Raw genomic sequence first — 17,987 nt, 5'->3', positions numbered from 1 at the left:
AGTTGAATGTCAAGCTTTAATGCTAGACGATAAGACCAGCCTGGCAGCTAGACAGAAGAAAAAAGTTATAAATACTGGCATGTAATATGTGAATTCTATCATAGGTATAATACAGAGAAGTAGATGTAATTCTTAATTGCTTAGCAATCGTATCTGCATTAAAATAAAATTACGTCTGAAAAGTTGAATGATTTATTGGCACATACTAATGAAGAATCATTGGGAATTTAATCATGGTCAATTTAATAACATGTTTTTCTATTAAACTGATCACCTTAGAAGGTGAACTAGATGATAATGTTAAACTATGTTATTGCAAATAAACAGTATTTACCACTACTACCTCTAAGCAGAAGCAAAACGTTTGGGAGATTTATTAAAACAGTATATTTTAAATAATAAACAGTATAAGTTTAAGTACTACAGTATATAGAAAGATCAGCATTTGAATGGGATTCAGTAGTGACTTTGCAAGCACATTTTATATTGGTTTCCAGAGGACAATGAAAAAGGATTCATGTTTTGGTCTGGCCAATAAATCATCAGAGTTGATAAATTTCTCAAGAGATTAAACTGCAGCACTTGACTTAACGAAAGGTAGGGTGATAATTACTGTTTTAACATTGTTAAATATTTATTAATAAATGAAATACTCCCCAGTCCAAATACTGATGCATAGAGATGCTAGAGGTCAGCGAAAGGAAAAAATGGTAAGGGAGAAATCATGAGCGCTCTAGATCAGACCTGATATATGTGGATGAGAATGTTAAACTCCCTGGCACTTGGTAGAAAGATTTGAGTGCCAAATCATGGCAATATATAGATAACCCTTAGTAAGAAGGTGGGAAGGTGTTTGATAAGAAATGTGTGCTAGTCCACAAAAAAAAAATGGAACAATGTAATCCTACCAGCTGATTTATATTATTCCAAGCAGCTTTATAAAATCAGGGGAAAAAAGAGACTTTCCCAACTAAAATACAAAGTTGTCAAGTTGTTGATTTAGCAATCAAATGGCTGGTTGATCGTGAATGGTTTATAGGGTGAAACAACAGAAACATCATATTGAGATGGAAGTTTAGGGAAAATATTTCTGCAAAGTACATAAAACTGAACAAAATCCTGTTAGTTAGAAAGCAGGAGACCGTGGATTCTTAGGCACAAAGCCCACTGGTTCACTTTGGCCAATCATTTTCTCTCTCAGCCCTAAGGAAAAGACAATGGCAAACCAGCCCAGTAGTTTCCTGATTGTAATATTGGCAAAATAATGCCAAGAAAACTGCAGGAATTTGTATAGGCAGTCACCAGGCATCAACCTGACTTTAAGACAAAACATACAAAAGGAACAATATATAGAGTAGTATGATTTCAAGTTAGAACATATTGGTTACTGAAAAATAAGTTTATTTTCAACAGGAGTATAAGACAAAGTACCTCAAGCTGTTACAGTATTACTTCAGTAAATAGGCAAGAACATACAGACATTTGTAACATTTTAGAGTCTTCATCAATACACAACAGGAAAAGGGTGGGAGAAGGGTACCAGAAGTTCTGTTTGAACTATAGAAAGCATTTTTACATTTAGGCAAGGTCCTTTTAAAATTCTGGTTTAAAATATTAAGTATTGAGATCAGAGAAAAAGCACTTAGTATTGCTGTTTCCAGAACACAATTTGCCTATCTTCTCCTCCAGTAATTATATTGCTGCACTGGTCATTCATCCACATACAAGTCACAGCACCTAAGGAAAATACATATGCAAGTCGATCAGATTGACCATTTGCAACCTTCCTCAAACTGCTAGTTACAATTCATAACTTCATTCCAACTACAAAAGATGTTAGCTCACAACACCTAGGAAATCTACATTTTGAGAAGCAAATTACGTAATTTGTCATATTTAATTATGACAGAAATTATATACTAAAAGCTCCCAAGCTAAGCTAAAAATGGTGGGACATGAAACTGTTCCATAAACTGTTGATTTATTTATTTATTTATTTTATTTATCAAATTTTTATACCGCCCTTCTCCCGAAGGACTCAGGGCGGTGTACAGCCTAAATAAAACAATATATATATAAAATTAAAATCAAAATTTAAAATAAAACATATTACAAAAAGGCCAATGTTTAAAAATTTAAATTTTAAATTTTAAAAAATTTAAAACCCCACAACAATAAAACTCAATTAAAATATTAAAAAACCATTATGCCAGTCCAGCTTGAATAAATAAGTATGTTTTTAGCTCACGGCGAAAGGCCCGAAGATCAGGCACTTGGCGTAGGCCAGGGGGAAGTTCATTCCAGAGTGTCGCTGCTCCCACAGAGAAGGCCCTACTTCTGGGGGCCGCCAGCCAACATTGTTTGGCGGACGGCACCCTGAGGAGACCTTTTCTGTGAGAGCGAACCGGTCGGTGGGAGGCATAAGGTAACAGCAGGCGGTCTCGTAAGTACCCTGGTCCTAAGCCATGGAGCGCTTTAAAGGTGGTAACCAAAATCTTGAAGCGCACCCGAAAGACCACAGGAAGCCAGTGCAGACTGCGGAGCAGTGATGTTACATGGGAGCCACGAGCGGCTCCCGTTACTACTCGCGCAGCCGCGTTCTGGACTAACTGTAGCCTCCGGGTGCACCTCAAGGGCAGCCCCATATAGAGAGCATTGCAATAATCCAACCGAGACGTAACCAGAGCGTGAGTGACTGTGCATAAGGTATCCCGGTCAAGGAAGGGACGCAACTGGCGGACCAAGCGAACTTGGTAAAAGGCCCTCCTGGAGACGGCTGCCAGATGTTCATCAAAGGACAGCCGTCCATCCAAGAGGACGCCCAAGTTGCGAACCACCTCCTTTGCGGCCACTAACTCGCCCCCAACAGTCCGTCATGGAGGCCTGGAACTCCTGAACCACCGTTGATGACAAGCTGGCCGATGGCAAGTTGAAATCCCCCAAGACCAAAAGTCTGGGAGTCTCAACCGCCACCCCAGCAAGCACCTCTAGTAGCTCAGGTAGGGCTGTAGTCACGCAGCAAGGAGCCAGGTACGTGATCAACAGACCCATCTGATTCCGATGGCCCCACTTCACAAGGAGGGATTGATGAACAGGAAACAATAAAAAGTAATATGCATCCCTACTGGCAAGCAGGGTATTCTTTCCAAGCATCTGATTTAGGATTGTAACTTTCAAAATTGTAAGTAATAATTATGAATTTCAGGTAAGTAATGAAGCAATGAACTAAGAATAACTTGCGAATGGTTCTAAAACTGTTAAGCCTTACAATGCCTCCGAGTTTGAAAAAAGAATTGCAAAGTCAAGATACCAATAAAGGAGAATATTTGGGTTGAAATGAGGGGTCCTTGTTGCTCTCTGTTTGTTTTGTTTTATTTTTTGCAAATGTTTCATTACTCAAACTAGGTAACATCAGTAGTTCTAGTAAGGAGTGGGGTTTGCTGTTAGTTCATCAAAAGTCATCTACAACAGTGTAATGACTGTGTAAGGACCAACAGGAAATGACTGGCAGAATACATTCATGAACTTCAAATAGCAATCAGAAGAAGTTGTGAAACTAATTTCACAACATATGGACAGACTTAACCAAAGTTTCATTTAGGAAACTGACAAACCTAGACCAAGCCAAGTCCAAAAATGCTAGGGAATTTCTAGAAGCTTGGCACTCTAACAAATAAGCTATCAATGGATACATAGACATAAACAATATCTACATACTATGTAAAAGAGACAGTCAATGAGCCAAAAATAACAAAAAACAAAACATCTCCCCACCAGCAATCAGCACTCAGATGAGCATATACTAACTCCAAGATTAACATCAGACCAACAATCAAGTAAATAATATTGTAATCAAGTGACTGCCAAACAAGCTAACAGTAAAGAACCCAACCAAAGAACCTCCAAGGCCACCCCACCAACACTGACAGGGCAAGACACTATAGAACAAGGTCCTCAAACTATGGTCTGCAGGCCACATACGGCCTGCTGAAGCCATTAATCCACGCAGGACCACGAGGCTGCCCCACCTACATCGCCCCCAACTGCTGGCCTCTGCACTTCTGCCGAACACAGGACTTACCTTCGTGAGCTCCGCGGGCTGGAACTGGAAGGCAAGGCCAACATTTTTGGCCTGCAGAGACGTTCTGGAGGCAAGGGAGGTGAAAAACAGGGCCGTTTTTCATTTCCCTTGCCTCCAGAAGATAAACAGACAGAGAAAGAGACAGAGAGAGAGAGAGAAAGAAAGAAAGAGAGGGAGAGCCAGAGACAGAAAGAGAGAGAGAGAAAGAGAGCGACAGAGAGAGAGAGATAAGAGGCACACAGAGAGAGAATCTTGTTGATTGTAAGCTCCTTGGGGCTGAGAAGAATTGCTGCAAAACTGAGTTTCCAGAAGTAGACCAATAGACTCCTAAACAACCGAAAAACCGATCTAGTAAAAAAAAAAGTCAACCAAAAGAGCAACATGCAAACAAAAGAAAACAAAAGAAAACAAAACAAAACATCCCCAGGAGCAAAACAAAGTTTGTGTGCATTGTTTAATGGTTGGGCACGGAAGGGGGTGTTCCCCTGGTCGAACTGTGCCCTCCGGGTTTCCGAGCATTCCATCAACCGAGAGCCCAAGGTAGGGGTGGAGGGGTGGCGGTTGTTATTAGGGAAAGTCTAGAGCCGAGGGAGTCCACTGTGCCTCAGATAGTCGGTTGTGAATCCCTCTTTGTGAGGTGGGGCCATAGGAATCAGACGGGCTTGTTGATCACGTACCTGGCTCCTTGCTACAGCCTTACCCGAGTTGTTGGAGGTGCTTGCCAGAGTGGCGGTTGAGACTCCAGACTTATGGTCATGGGGGATTTCAACTTGCCATCGACCGACTTGTCATCAACGGCGGCTCGGGAGTTCCAGGCTTCCATGATGGCCTTGGACCTGATTCAAGTAACTGATGGCCCTACGCACAGTGGGGGAGGCACACTGGACCTGATTTATATCTCTGGAAAGTGGTTAAATGATCTAGATTTAGGAGATTTAGTAATAGAACCTGTGTCATGGTCAGATCATTTTCTCCTTCGATTGGACTTTCGGACCACCACCCACCACCGCAGGGAGACGGAACCAATGCGTTGGTTCCGTCCCAGGCGCCTGATGGACCCTGAGAGGTTCCTGACGGAGCTTGGGCCGTTCCCTGAGGATCTGGCCCACGGCACGGCTGAAGAATTAGTTGTGGCGGCTGGGGCTTTGGACCATGTCGTGCCTTTGCGGCCTCTGACCTGGTGTAGATCTCAACCGGCCCCTTGGTTCTCTGAGGGGCTGAGAGAGATGAAACGCCAGAGAAGACGCCTAGAGAGTACCTGGAGGTCCAGCCATTCCGAAGCTGACCGGACACTAGTTAGGTCTTATTCTAAGACCTACCTGGTGGCACTGAGGGAGGCAAAGCGTTCCTACGTTTCCACCCTCATTGCATCAGCAGATAACCGCCCGGCCGCCCTGTTTCGGGTGACCCGCTCTCTCCTTCATCAGGAGGGGCGGGATGACCCCTTGCAGGGACATGCCGAGGAGTTTAGTGGTTATATATACGAAAAAATCGTTCAGCGTCGGAATAGTTTGGACCAAAACTGCGATGATCCAAGTGAAAGGACGGAGACGCGTCTTGCTGAGATTGGTTGGGGTGAGTTTGATCCTGTGGCTCTCGAGGACATGGACAGGTTATTGGGGAGGTTACATGCCACCACATGTTTACTGGACCCGTGTACCTCCTGGTTGGTGCTGGCCACACTGGAGGTGACATGAGGCTGGCTCCGGGGAATTATTAATGCTTCCTTGTTGGAAGGGGTTTTCCCTGCCGCCTTGAAAGAGGCGGTGGTGAGGCCCCTCCTCAAGAAGCCTTCCCTGGACCCAGCTATTTTGGGAAATTGTCGTCCAGTCCCCAACCTTCGCTTTGTTGCGAAGGTTGTAGAGAGTGTGGTGGCATGGCAGCTACCTCAATACCTGGATGAAGCTGTCTATCTAGACCCGTTCCAGTCTGGCTTCCCGGATATAGTACTGAGACAGCTTTGGTCGAGTTGGTGGATGATCTCTGGAGGGCCAGAGACAGGGGTTGTTCCTCTGCCCTGGTCCTATTAGATCTCTCAGCGGCTTTTGATACCATCGACCATGGTATCTTGCTGCACCGGTTGGAGAGTCTGGGAGTGGGAGGCACCATTTATCGGTGGTTCTCCTCCTATCTCTCTGACCGGTTGCAGACGGTGTTGACAGGGGGGCAGAGATCGACTGCGAGGCGCCTTACTTGTGGGGTGCCAAAGGGGTCGATTCTTTCACCTCTCCTGTTCAACATCTATATGAAGCCGCTGGGTGAGGTCATCAGTGGCTTTGGGATGAGATACCAACTGTACGCTGATGACACACAGCTGTACTTTTCCACCCCGGGCCACCCCAACGAAGCTGTTGAAGTGCTGTCCCGGTGCTTGGAAGCCGTACAGGTCTGGATGGGGAGAAACAGGCTCAAGCTCAATCCCTCCAAGACGGAGTGGCTGTGGATGCTGGCACCCCGGTACAGCCAGCTGCAACCACAGCTGACTGTTGGGGGCGAGTCATTGGTCCCAATGGAAAGGGTGCGCAACTTGGGTGTTCTCCTGGATGGATGGCTGTCGTTTGAAGACCACCTGATGGCCGACTCCAGGAAACCTTTTTACCAGGTTCGCTTGGTTCGCCAATTGCGCCCCTTCCTTGACCGGGATGCCTTATGCACGGTCACTCATGCTCTTGTTACCTCTCGCTTGGATTATTGCAATGCTCTCTACATGGGGCTCCCCCTGAAGTGCACTCGGAGGCTTCAGTTAGTTCAGAATGCAGCTGCGTGGATGATAGAGGGAGCCGCACGCGGCTCCCATGTAACACCGCTCCTGCGCAGACTGCACTGGCTGCCTGTGGCCTTTCTGGTGCACTTTAAGGTTCCGGTTACTACTTTAAAGCGCTTCATGGCTTAGGGCCTGGGTACTTACGGGACCGCTTGCTGTTACCTCATGCCTCCCACCGACCCGTACGCTCGCACAGAGAGGGACTTCTCAGGGTGCCGTCCGCCAAGCAATGTCGGCTGGCGGCCCCCAGGGGAAGATCCTTCTCTGTGGGGGCTCCTACCCTCTGGAACGAACTCCCCCCTAGTTTGCGTCAATTGCCTGACCTTCGGATCTTCCGCCGCGAGCTGAAAACGCACTTATTTATTCGAGTGGGACTGGCTTAAACTTTTTAAATTTAAAATTTTTTGATTTTAAATATTAATTTTAACTGGGGTTATTTATATGAATTTTAAGGGTTTTTAAGTTTATACATTTTAAATTTTGGCCAATTATATAATAAGTTTTTTAATTCTTTGTTTTAATTGTACACTGTTATTGTTTTATATTGGCTGTACACTGCCCTGAGTCCTTCGGGAGAAGGGTGGTATAAAAATCTAATAAATAATAATAACAATAACAAATAATAATAATAAAATAATAATAATAAAATAATAATAATAATGGACTGTTAAATTGGCCATGCCCATCTAGTCACATGACCTAGCCACGCCTACCCAGTCACATGACCACCTAGCCACACATCCCCAGCCAGTCCGTCCCCTCAACAGTCTGAGGGACTGTGAATTGGCCCCTTGTTTAAAATGTTTGAGGACCCCTGCACTAGAATATAACTGAGAGCAAACCTCACTTGGTCTAGCACTGATGTTACTTAGTTTGGTTATTGAAATATCTACAAGAAGACAACCAAGCTCAGAGATCCAAGACAAAATAAATTGAAGGCAACATTGTTTCTAGTTTTCTAATAATGTTTATTAGTTTTTTTAATAAAAAAATAATAAAAATATCTCCAAACTATGTAAAGTACATTACCTAATAACATAGCAGACACAAACCTATCTCTAAGGAAAGAGACTGCTTTTAAAAAATTATTTGCTATGGGGACTGTGAGTGTAATATCTGAGCACATGTAAAAATTCACCTTCCTTCCTAGTTGGTAGGATACAGGCAACAGTGTATTTTTTTGTAGTGTAGCATCTACACTAAAGATCCTGTTTGCATAAAATAGTCTGAACATGCTCAGGCTAAAGGCTGCCCAGAGTCATAAGAATTGGGAAGCCTATCAATCAATTCAAGTCAAACTAATTTTTTTTTTTTGCCTCTCCTATATCCATCCTTAAAATTTCATTAAACTTTTTGGGCAGTCAGATTTTGTTGTTTCTAATTTTTTTTCCTGATTGGAATTGTTTACAAATCATGGGTTTAGCAGCTTCAAAAATGTTTTGCTTATTTCTTAATATTCCAAGCTTTAGTATATCGTGTTTCCCTGAAAATAAGACCTGGTCTTATATTTTTTTGAACCCTGAAATAAGCGCTTGGCCTTATTGCCGTGTGCTCAAAAGCCCAATTGGGCTTATTATCATGGAATGTCTTATTGTGGGGGAAACAGATTATAACAAAGGTCATGAACCTTATGAGCCAATATTCTTCTGAATTTTCCATTGAATGGTTTAATAGGACCCTTAACAGCAATATTCTGATTTCTTTCTACAGTATACAAGTTCTTAGGATTCTTACTTCATGTTAACAAGATCAATAATTTTATACATTAGTTTAAGATGCAAGAGCAACTTATAAGATGAGCATGCACTTTATCTAATATTTAAGGGCTTCAGAGTTTTGAAATGTCACCGAGAAACATTTTAAAAATATATTCAAACATACCTGCATGTCCTGGAATTTTTCCTACTGTTTTTCCTTCAAGTATATCCCAAACAAACAATTCTCCTGACTGACTTCCTGATAAAACTATGTGTCCATCCCACTTGAAACATCTACAAAAATAAGTTTATCAAACCAAAATTGGTTATCATTTGATGTTATTTAACTTTACTCTGCCAACACTTACACTTTCCAGGGCTTAATAAAACATAGGCTGTTGCTAAGAAAGTGTGGTTTCAGATTAAGAAAATTGAAACGTATTTATATTTTGGGTGATAATTTGGGAAATTAAAGCCATTACTATAATCAAACGTATCCAAGCTAAGGAGGTAATTTAGATGTTTTGCATCTTCATATTTCACATTAAACTTTGTGCTAACTTTAGAAGGACAAGCCCAGATTCACATCTATTTCTCCCCCAGGTAATGTTATGAGACAAATCTTATGGGTCCCATGTTGAGACAATATATATGAACATTTTTCAAAACTTGAAATAAATAACTAATCTGTTTCATATACAGTATATAATTTAACAAAAAAAATAAATTTGGCAAAAGAGATTACCTTTGAGTTTGCTCCAAAGCTACAGAAGAGATAATCATTCCAGTTTGCACATCTGTTACTTTAAAATAGGCATCTTCTCCTGTGCTTAATAGGTGCTGGCCATCTATATTATAAAAATAATTTTTGATGTTAATTACCTTGTCTTCAATATAGAATATTTTGCTTTAATCCCATACATGGTTTACTCAAATAAAATTGAGAGTGGCCTTCAACTCACAAGCTATAATTCCTCACACAGAAACAATGATATCATTTTTAGCTAATATGTATATTACATACTTAACTCAGCAGAGAACAAAACACTTGTAAGCTTCAAAACCTAATACCATAGTTTCATCTTCAGGAAACTTAGCTAGTTGATAAAAGAAAGATGCCTTCCAAATTACATTCACCATTTTGACTGTATGCATGCATGTATGCAAAGAAAAATACCGGCCGCTAGAAAACTTTTAGTGCTGTAAGTTGATGTCTTTCTTCTCTGAAGCAACTAATATGCTACAAAGATACTAACATATGCAAGGCAAGGTCACAAAAGGTCATGACTCCAGGACACTGCAACCGTCATAAATTAATGCCAGGTGTCCAAATTTTGATCATGTGACCATGGGGATGCTGCAACAGTTGTAAGTGTAGGTCACTTACATAGGTCACTTTTTTCAGTGCCGTTATAACTTCAAATGATCATTAAATGAATGTTTGTAAGTCAAAGGTTACCTATGATGGCCCTTGTTTCCTGAGAAACACAAACAAGTATTGTATTGGAATTGTATGTTTCCAATCCAGAATTAGATAACAGATTTGATTATCTATCAGGGTGATCAGGGTGTTTTCCTTGACAGAATGGGTATGTGGGTATTTAAGAAGAAAATCTGAATTATCCATACCAGGACTGAAGGCAACATCGAAAACAGTTCCTGAATGGCACGGAAGGCGATGCACTATAGAAGCAGCAGTAACATCCCATATACTAATAGTTCCATCTTTTGTTCCGGATGCTAGCAGAGTATATGCAGGATTCAAGGTGATAGTTGTTACCTAAGCAATTATGTTAATGTTATTTATTTGTACATTATTAATAATATATACAATGATAAGTAAGTTCCTAATATACACATTTTCTAATATATTGAATCTTTATGCCTGAATCTTGAACATTTAAAATTATATGCATACATACTCCCTCCCCACAAACTGGGGATGTTTCAATGAAGAATTACTTTCACAGACAAAATGAGCACAAGAAAGATGGGATTTGTCTCCAGAGGCTTCAGCAATCTCTGCAGAGATAGCCTCAGAATGGTTAAAACAATCAAGATGGCGACCATGTTGGTACGATCAAAACTCTACTTTTTAATTTCTGTCACATGTAAAAATAGGCAGAGAATTGCCTGCTGCATCATTGTGGCCACTATCTTGACTTTTTTCTTATCATATGCTGCAAATATCCTTGATCAAATTTTTGATCCTTGGAATACAAGATTCAAAGGCAATGAATTGGAAAATTGTTATATATCTTTATACTTACACTAACATCATGTTCCAATTCAGCAAGCAATTCAAAATGTTTCTTAGTGTTTAATAATTCTGTTGGATTACAATGCCACACCTGGAACATAAGATACACAGCAATTAGAAATATATAAGCATTGCTTTCACTCATTATGCCATTCGTATAAGACATAAGGAATTGAAAAAAAAGTTGTGGAACACTTTTTTATATAGAATAACTGCAGTAAGATTATTGCATACACAAAGAAAGATTTGGTACTACCTACAATAGACAAATTGTAAGTGAAAATATTCAGAGCCAGTTGAACTGGTCAAATTGACTTACTTGATTGCAAAAAAGAAAATTTCTACATTTATTTTTGTGTTTATATTTTTCAATAACATTATACGTGTAAGATATAAGATAGCTTACCGAAAGTCATATGTTTGTTCCATATGGTTTGCTATATTATACATTTGTATATTACATTCTTCACAAATTAAACAATTCAAAATCTATGTATCTAAGCCACCTTAGATTTCTTAGCCATCTCTGCAGCTGTTCGCAACTGTTAATATTCTACTATGAAGAACGTTTTGTCAATCAATTTATTTGATGGATTGTTCTTAGGCTACTTTTCTGAGAAGAGATCTCTCAGTAGTACATGAAATAATGGATCATCCATGATCCTATAATCTATCTAGCCTATTATAAACACCACAGGAAGTGCTATCAACTAGAGATCATTAACTAGGTTCCATGTCGACAGTAATCATTACTAAGATATCGCAAGTAGACACAATCCAGTGGTGGGTTGCTCCCCGCTCCGGTTCTGGAGAGCCGGTAGTAAAAATCTGCTGGTGTTGGAGAACTGGTAGTAATGGCTGGCTGGCCACACACCCCCGAACCGGTTCCCCGATTATCAGAGGTTTGGGTTTTTTCACTTTTAAAAGCATCTTTTCTTCAGCCAAAAAAAGGCTTTTAAAAGTAAAAAAAAACCCTCTGATGATTGCGCGGCTGAGCAGGGATCATCAGAACCCTTTAAAAGTTGTTTTTTTAACAAAAGATTTTAAAAGGCTCCTCCGGCGATCCCAGCTGAGTTAAGAGCTTCTGGGCTGCTATTAGGCAACTTCAGCTGGGATTCTCAGAGGAGCCTTTTAAAATCTTTTTTTCCTCTGGTCCATCCAATTCCCCCTCCCCACTTACATAATTAAGTAAGCTCCTTTTGGGCTCGCTTTCCTTTGGTTTCTGCAATCAGTTGCATCAGCTGCAACCGAATCTGCCTGCCTGCAATCCATGTCCTCAGTGCCTTTGCTGGCTGAGGAACTCTGGGAGTTGAAGTCCACAAACCTTAAAGTTACTAAGGTTTGAGACCCTGATCTAAAACATATAAATAAAATAAAATAATAAAATATTTGTGCAGCTTTCTGAGATTTGGTGTGTTTCTGTAGTGTTTCACTCTAACTACACAAACACAGAGAATCTCACAAAGCTGTATGTGGCATTTTGTGTGTGTGTATGTGAGAGTCAGTTGTGTTGTGTTGTGTGTGTATAAAGTGTGAAAGTTGGTTTTTGAGCTTTTTGTGGCTGTGTGAGGTTCCTACTTGTTGCAGGGGCCATTTTGGGTGAAGTGCAGCTGCTTTTACATTGTGTGTGAGTCTGTTGTGTTGTGTTTGTGTGTGTAAAGTGTGAAAGTTGATTTTTGAGCTTTTTGTGGCTGTGTGAAGTTACTGTTTGTTGCAGCGGCTGTTTTGGGTTAAGTGCAGTTGCTTTTACATTGTGTGTGAGTCTGTTGTGTTGTGTTGTGTGTGCGTATGTTTGTGTGTTTGTTTGTGTCCCTTCGCAAGGACTTGGAGGCAGCTCTTCTAAGGAAAAGAGGTGGCGGCAAAGCTCTGGCTGTCCCCCGGGAGAAATTGCCCTGTCTCTGCAGCATTGGTCCTATGACTGAGTGGGCGTGGCCAACTTGATGTCATTCACAGCAAGGTGCCGCCCCACCTTGCCCTGAGTGACTGCAAGTTGGCCATGCCCACTCAGTCACATGACCAAGCCATGCCCACCAAATAAGCCACGCCCATAGAACCGGTAGTAAAAAATTTTGGAACCCATCCCTGTCACAGTCCATGAGTCAAACTAGATGCTATTATCCAATTTATGGTTGGAAAATTTTGGCATTATAATAGAAACCTAATGTTATAAAAGGGGCAGATTTTGAATAGTCTCAGTTATCTAATTATAAAGTTATTGTTACAGAAATATGATGTTTCTACAATTAGCTGCTCTCCAGAGATACTAGACTGCAACAATTCAAGTTTTTAGTCAGCATGAGTTAAATCCTGAAAATTGTAGGCAATTTATATTATATCTAGAGGGAACTTGGTAGGAAATAATAACCTGCAAAATGTCTTCCATCACAATCATACCTACTTTTACTGTTGAATCCCAAGATGCAGAGTATAAACGATTATTATGCCAACAGATTTTGCTGACGGCGTCATGATGCCCTATTAAGGTGTCCTGCTGCCTTCCAAAGGCTACTGAGTAGAAATAGCTTTTAGAAATAAAAAAAGAAAGGAAGGGATGTGTATAAATACTTTGGAGAGCATCTTTATTCAGAATAGTACAGGCACATAAAAAGGCAAGCCAAAATATAATTCTTTTCATTTTCCCATGTTTAAAGTATTTAAAAAAGTATTTATATTTGGGATTGTCCTGTTCATTAGTTTCAGTGGGAGATAAGGCAAATATTGCAATGCTAGCAATTAACATTTGCTCCCTGAGGTAAAGATTAAAACTGCACCGATTGGTTATTGAATCTTTTGTTAATATCTGTTGTTCCCAAAGACTAACTTAAGAAGTGTTGTAAGGAGACTGTGTAACATAAAAATCTCTTCCTAACAACCTGCTGGCATTTATCAGCTGCTAACAGCTGCTTCATTCAAAGATTTAGCCATGGTAAAATAACTATTTCTGTCAGGAAAACCTGGCTAAATCTGGTCACTGTGGTAACCCATTGTGCAACGTATTATATCCAATTATATCCAATCACACTTATCCAATAAAGAATTCTATTCTATTCTATTACTTATGTACATGCACAATCTTTTGCCTCCTCAGAGTCACTTGAACTTAGCTCATGGAAAGACTGGGAATCATGAACTAGTGCTGTAAATTTAGGAATCTGTAAAATCACATACATATTATTGTCCCATGAAGAACATACAACGGTGCTATTCCCTGGTAAGATTAAACAAGACGACAAAGCCTGTAACAAAATCAACAAGTGTTGGTTCATATTATTAAATTATATATTATATATTAAGATATTACTATATTTTGAAACAACATATTTTGTATTTGATGGATTCAAAAGCTATTCTTTTGAAGTAATTAAACATATGACATTATTTTGTTGTGTCTAAATCAGGGATGTCAAACTCATGGCCCGCAGCCCAGATACATCATGCACTGGCCATGTCCACCCCCATTTTAGCAAAGGAGGGAAAAGTTGCAATATGTCACGTGACAACAACGTGTCGTCGTGAGTTTGACACTCCAGTCTAAATCTTCAAAGATAGCTAAGATAAAAAAATAAAAAAGAAGCCATCTGTCTCGCTGCCATCTCTACATCAGGCCTTTACTGTAACTATGTACTGTATTTCTAATGGAGATTGCATCCCTAGTTTATATCAGTCTCCTGGCTTGGATTTAAAAGGAATATTGTTCTCGTCAGATTCAAAGGCTTAAGATTGGCACTGGGCATCAAGAAGCTTTGTATATTTTGAAACCTACTTCTAGTTTGCAAGCAAATCAGCAGCCTCTAATTCTGTCTGCATCCATTTCAGCTGTTTTCTGAATTATAGTCCCAACCAAATCTAAAAAGGCTACAGTAAAGGCTTGGAAGAACTAACCATGTTTGAGAAAGACATGCTCCTCTGAAGCATTTTTGAATCTGCCGAAAACATCTTCAAAGTTGAATCTAATGTAAATGATGAGAGAAAAGTAATAAGAACTGTGCTCATTTAAAGGCATCCTTCACCTTCCAGTGTGAAAAATCAACCTAGTCAGGATATGGATTTTCAGTTGGTAAAAAGTCTGTTTGTACAGTCCTGCATAAGTAATAAGTGCATCTGTTAAGCAATGAAAAGGTATTATATATCTTATATTACTATATAAATATATATTAAAAGGTAAAACATTACTATCTTTGAATGAGCTTGCACAGGATAAACTTCAACTTCCTTTATTTTCACTGAACATGTAAGGAAGATAAATTGCTCTACAGATGCAATTAAATCTATTTTTGCAGAACTTGGTGTTCATGGCAAGCATGCCAATCTCTACCTTGGTCTTGTATAAAGCCACTTCTGTTACTATATTTTTCACCTACTGAAAGTACTATGCTACCCTAACTTCTAATTTTTTAACAAGAATTTGCCCGCACTTCTGGTTATTTAAGAAAGTTGACTTCTGCACCATGTGATGTTTACTGTACTTGCACAGAATTATGGAATACCTTCCTTCCTTTTGTTCATGCATACATACATTTAATAATATATACCGTATTTTTCGGTGTATAAGACGCACCGGAGTATAACACGCAGCTTAGTTTTTGGGAAGGAAAACAGGGGAGAAAATCTGCCTACCAGGTATTCATCTGGCTAGCATCCTTAGTCTGATCAGCTTCAGCACATTAGTTTGCTGGTTTTTATCCCCTGCTTGGGGATTGAAAAACAGCTTCTAAATCACAACTGATCTTTGGAGAGAGAAGCAATGAAAAAATCAGGTAAACCACAGAGATCATGTCACTTGCTAGCATCTCGTTAGGACTGAAAAAAACCTTCACTGCTGAGAGTCGGAGGAAGCAGGCAAAGCACAGAAGATTGCTTCACTGAAAAAAAGCTTCTAAAGCATAGCTGAGAGTTGGAGGGAGCAGGCAAAGCATTTGCTAGCACTTTGTTAGGACTGAAAATAAGCTTCAAAAAAGCTACATTTGGAGTATAAGACGCATCCAAATTTTCAGCCTCTTTTAGGAGGAAAAAAGTGCATCTTATGCTCCAAAAAATACGGTACATATTAAAATGTTCAGATAGTCTGTGACTCTTTGGATTTTTAATTTAATTTAATTTTAATTCTACAGACCATAAAATATGCCAAACCTATAGTAAACCAATTTGAAATTCTAATATTTCACATTACTTGAAAGCAGGCACCTGATAAAGGCATTACTCACCTTGAGATGTAGTAAAGATGGAAGATTGGTTAGAAGTAGAACACATGGCAATTCCAGTTATTGGCCTTTTCAAAACAAAATCATGATATTTATTTAGTTACTTCAGGATGATTGAACATATACACCAGTGCTTCCTGAAGTCTTTAAGTAAGGCTTTTACTCATTACATTTAACCCATGCTAGAATTCTAAATTGTTTGATATTCAGATGTAAATCTATTTGTATTCAATGGATTTATTACAAAGTAACTAAAGTAAGCACTTCATCGATAAAGTCTTAAAGGAAATAATATTTACAACATTTCAAAATTACAGGCATCCTATCAATTCAAAGTTTAAGGAGATTTCTCATCCCACTCCAAGCTCAACAGAAGCTCTGCTTTCAAAATGAAAATGATAAAATGAAATTCCCAATGATAGCCAGTTAGTGCTGGTGATACCTGAATTAAAATTTCAACATTTAATTGCACCAAAATTATTTTTTTACCCCCTTGACTCAGTTCAAAGCAATTGTTTTAGCTATTAAGCTCTGAAGAACCTGACACTTTGATATATATATATATATATTTAACAAATACCTCAGTAGTTAAACATTCACAACTGGAACTTTTATAGCCAGTCATAAAAAATTCATTATTGTTTCATTTTAAAGAATTGCCCATCTGACTGCTACAATTTACCCTTTGTGGATCTTGTACTGTCCATCAAGTTTTAAACTGCCCATGTTATTCCAGGAAAGTAAGATGCTTTCTTCTGTCAGATCCTCAAAAGATTCTTCACCTGGAGAGACTGACAAACATGAAATAACGTAAAATCAAAGTAATTAGATAAAAGTAAAAAATGTACATTTACTATTGGATGTTATTTCAGGTAATAGACAATTCAGTTTTTTTCACATTCGGTCCCCTTTTCTCTCTTAAATAACCTTCCCCCCCAAAAAAGTATCAGTTATAATATCTACCAGGAGGCACTACATTATTAATTTCATCCTTATAGGTAATCGTGGTCAGAAGTTATTCTATGGGGCTCAAATCTGGTAGTGAATTCAGGAACTGAAATAGACAAGGTGCTGAACAATAAGCAAAATCTAAAAGTTTACTAAATTTACCTGAAGATTCAGTCACAGAAGGGCTATGGCTGGATGATCGAGACCAACTTTTTAACTTTGGGATTATCCTTCTTGGATGTGGGATTGTGAACAATTGTTTTGGAGTCTGCCCAAATTCCAAGATTTGTGTCAACAGAGCTACTCTTTCATTTGTGTCCATAATGCTTCAGGAGAAGAAGAAAAAATGATCTTGCATTGTACCAAGAAAAACATCATAGTATATATAGATATATAATATGATTATATACCAGTATCTACAGAGAATGAGAATCTTGAACTATTCTCAGCATGCCTACAAAGTCAGGAATGTGGCATTGAGAAAGGCCCAATGTCACTGATACTATTAATTATTAATGTATGGATTTTGCAACTTTCCAAATTGGGTATCCCATTAAATGTACAGGATCATAGTTGGCTATAAAAATGTTGCAGTATGCAATGATCCTTCCTAGGATTTCAATCAAGTAAAGTAGTCATGCCCTCTTTAAGACTATGAGACGTTGCTTGACCACTTCATACCCACTTCCAGTTTTTAGTGCCTCCTCTTCCACAGGCACCGGATCATTCAAGACATGGAACATGTTTTTGTTCAGCATACTATTTCCGAACATATATCTCACTCATTCTTTTTGGGATTTTTCCTAAAGGTTAGTTTGCTGCTTATATGCTTTCGTAAACCTAAGATACTCTATAGACTATCACATTATTTCCTTGGAGTGCATATAAAATACCTCAGAATTCATGCTAAAGAACTGCATTGGGGGCAATGCATTTTTTTTCTTTTGGGGCGTGGGCGGCATTAAGCATACATAGCATTTTATCAAAGGGTGCTATATAAAATTTGCAATTAAAACCAGGATTTGTAATAGAAGGA

General features: G+C 39.3%; 1 protein-coding gene across 2 annotated transcripts in view; it reads right to left on the bottom strand.

Annotated features, from left to right (window-relative positions):
* Positions 1 to 139: 139 nt before the first annotated feature.
* The window catches only part of NSMAF (neutral sphingomyelinase activation associated factor), a 40,850-nt gene continuing 23,002 nt past the window's right edge, over positions 140 to 17,987 (bottom strand). Inside the window, exons 9-19 of one of the 2 annotated variants that reach the window (XM_058177266.1) lie at positions 17,114 to 17,277; positions 16,686 to 16,794; positions 16,007 to 16,071; positions 14,685 to 14,752; positions 13,971 to 14,038; positions 13,201 to 13,324; positions 10,813 to 10,893; positions 10,172 to 10,322; positions 9,288 to 9,390; positions 8,727 to 8,836; positions 140 to 1,737 (exon numbers count right to left, since the gene is read on the bottom strand). In XM_058177266.1, the coding sequence (XP_058033249.1) occupies positions 1,643 to 1,737; positions 8,727 to 8,836; positions 9,288 to 9,390; positions 10,172 to 10,322; positions 10,813 to 10,893; positions 13,201 to 13,324; positions 13,971 to 14,038; positions 14,685 to 14,752; positions 16,007 to 16,071; positions 16,686 to 16,794; positions 17,114 to 17,277 (1,138 nt within the window). In that variant the 3' untranslated portion in view covers positions 140 to 1,642. The remainder of the gene's footprint in view (positions 1,738 to 8,726; positions 8,837 to 9,287; positions 9,391 to 10,171; positions 10,323 to 10,812; positions 10,894 to 13,200; positions 13,325 to 13,970; positions 14,039 to 14,684; positions 14,753 to 16,006; positions 16,072 to 16,685; positions 16,795 to 17,113; positions 17,278 to 17,987) is intronic. The other variant, XM_058177265.1, reaches the window with a different exon arrangement.

The sequence above is a fragment of the Ahaetulla prasina genome, chromosome 3, assembly GCF_028640845.1.
Source record: "Ahaetulla prasina isolate Xishuangbanna chromosome 3, ASM2864084v1, whole genome shotgun sequence".
Taxonomy (NCBI): Eukaryota; Metazoa; Chordata; class Lepidosauria; order Squamata; family Colubridae; genus Ahaetulla; species Ahaetulla prasina.
This window is presented reverse-complemented; position numbering and strand designations above follow the sequence as displayed.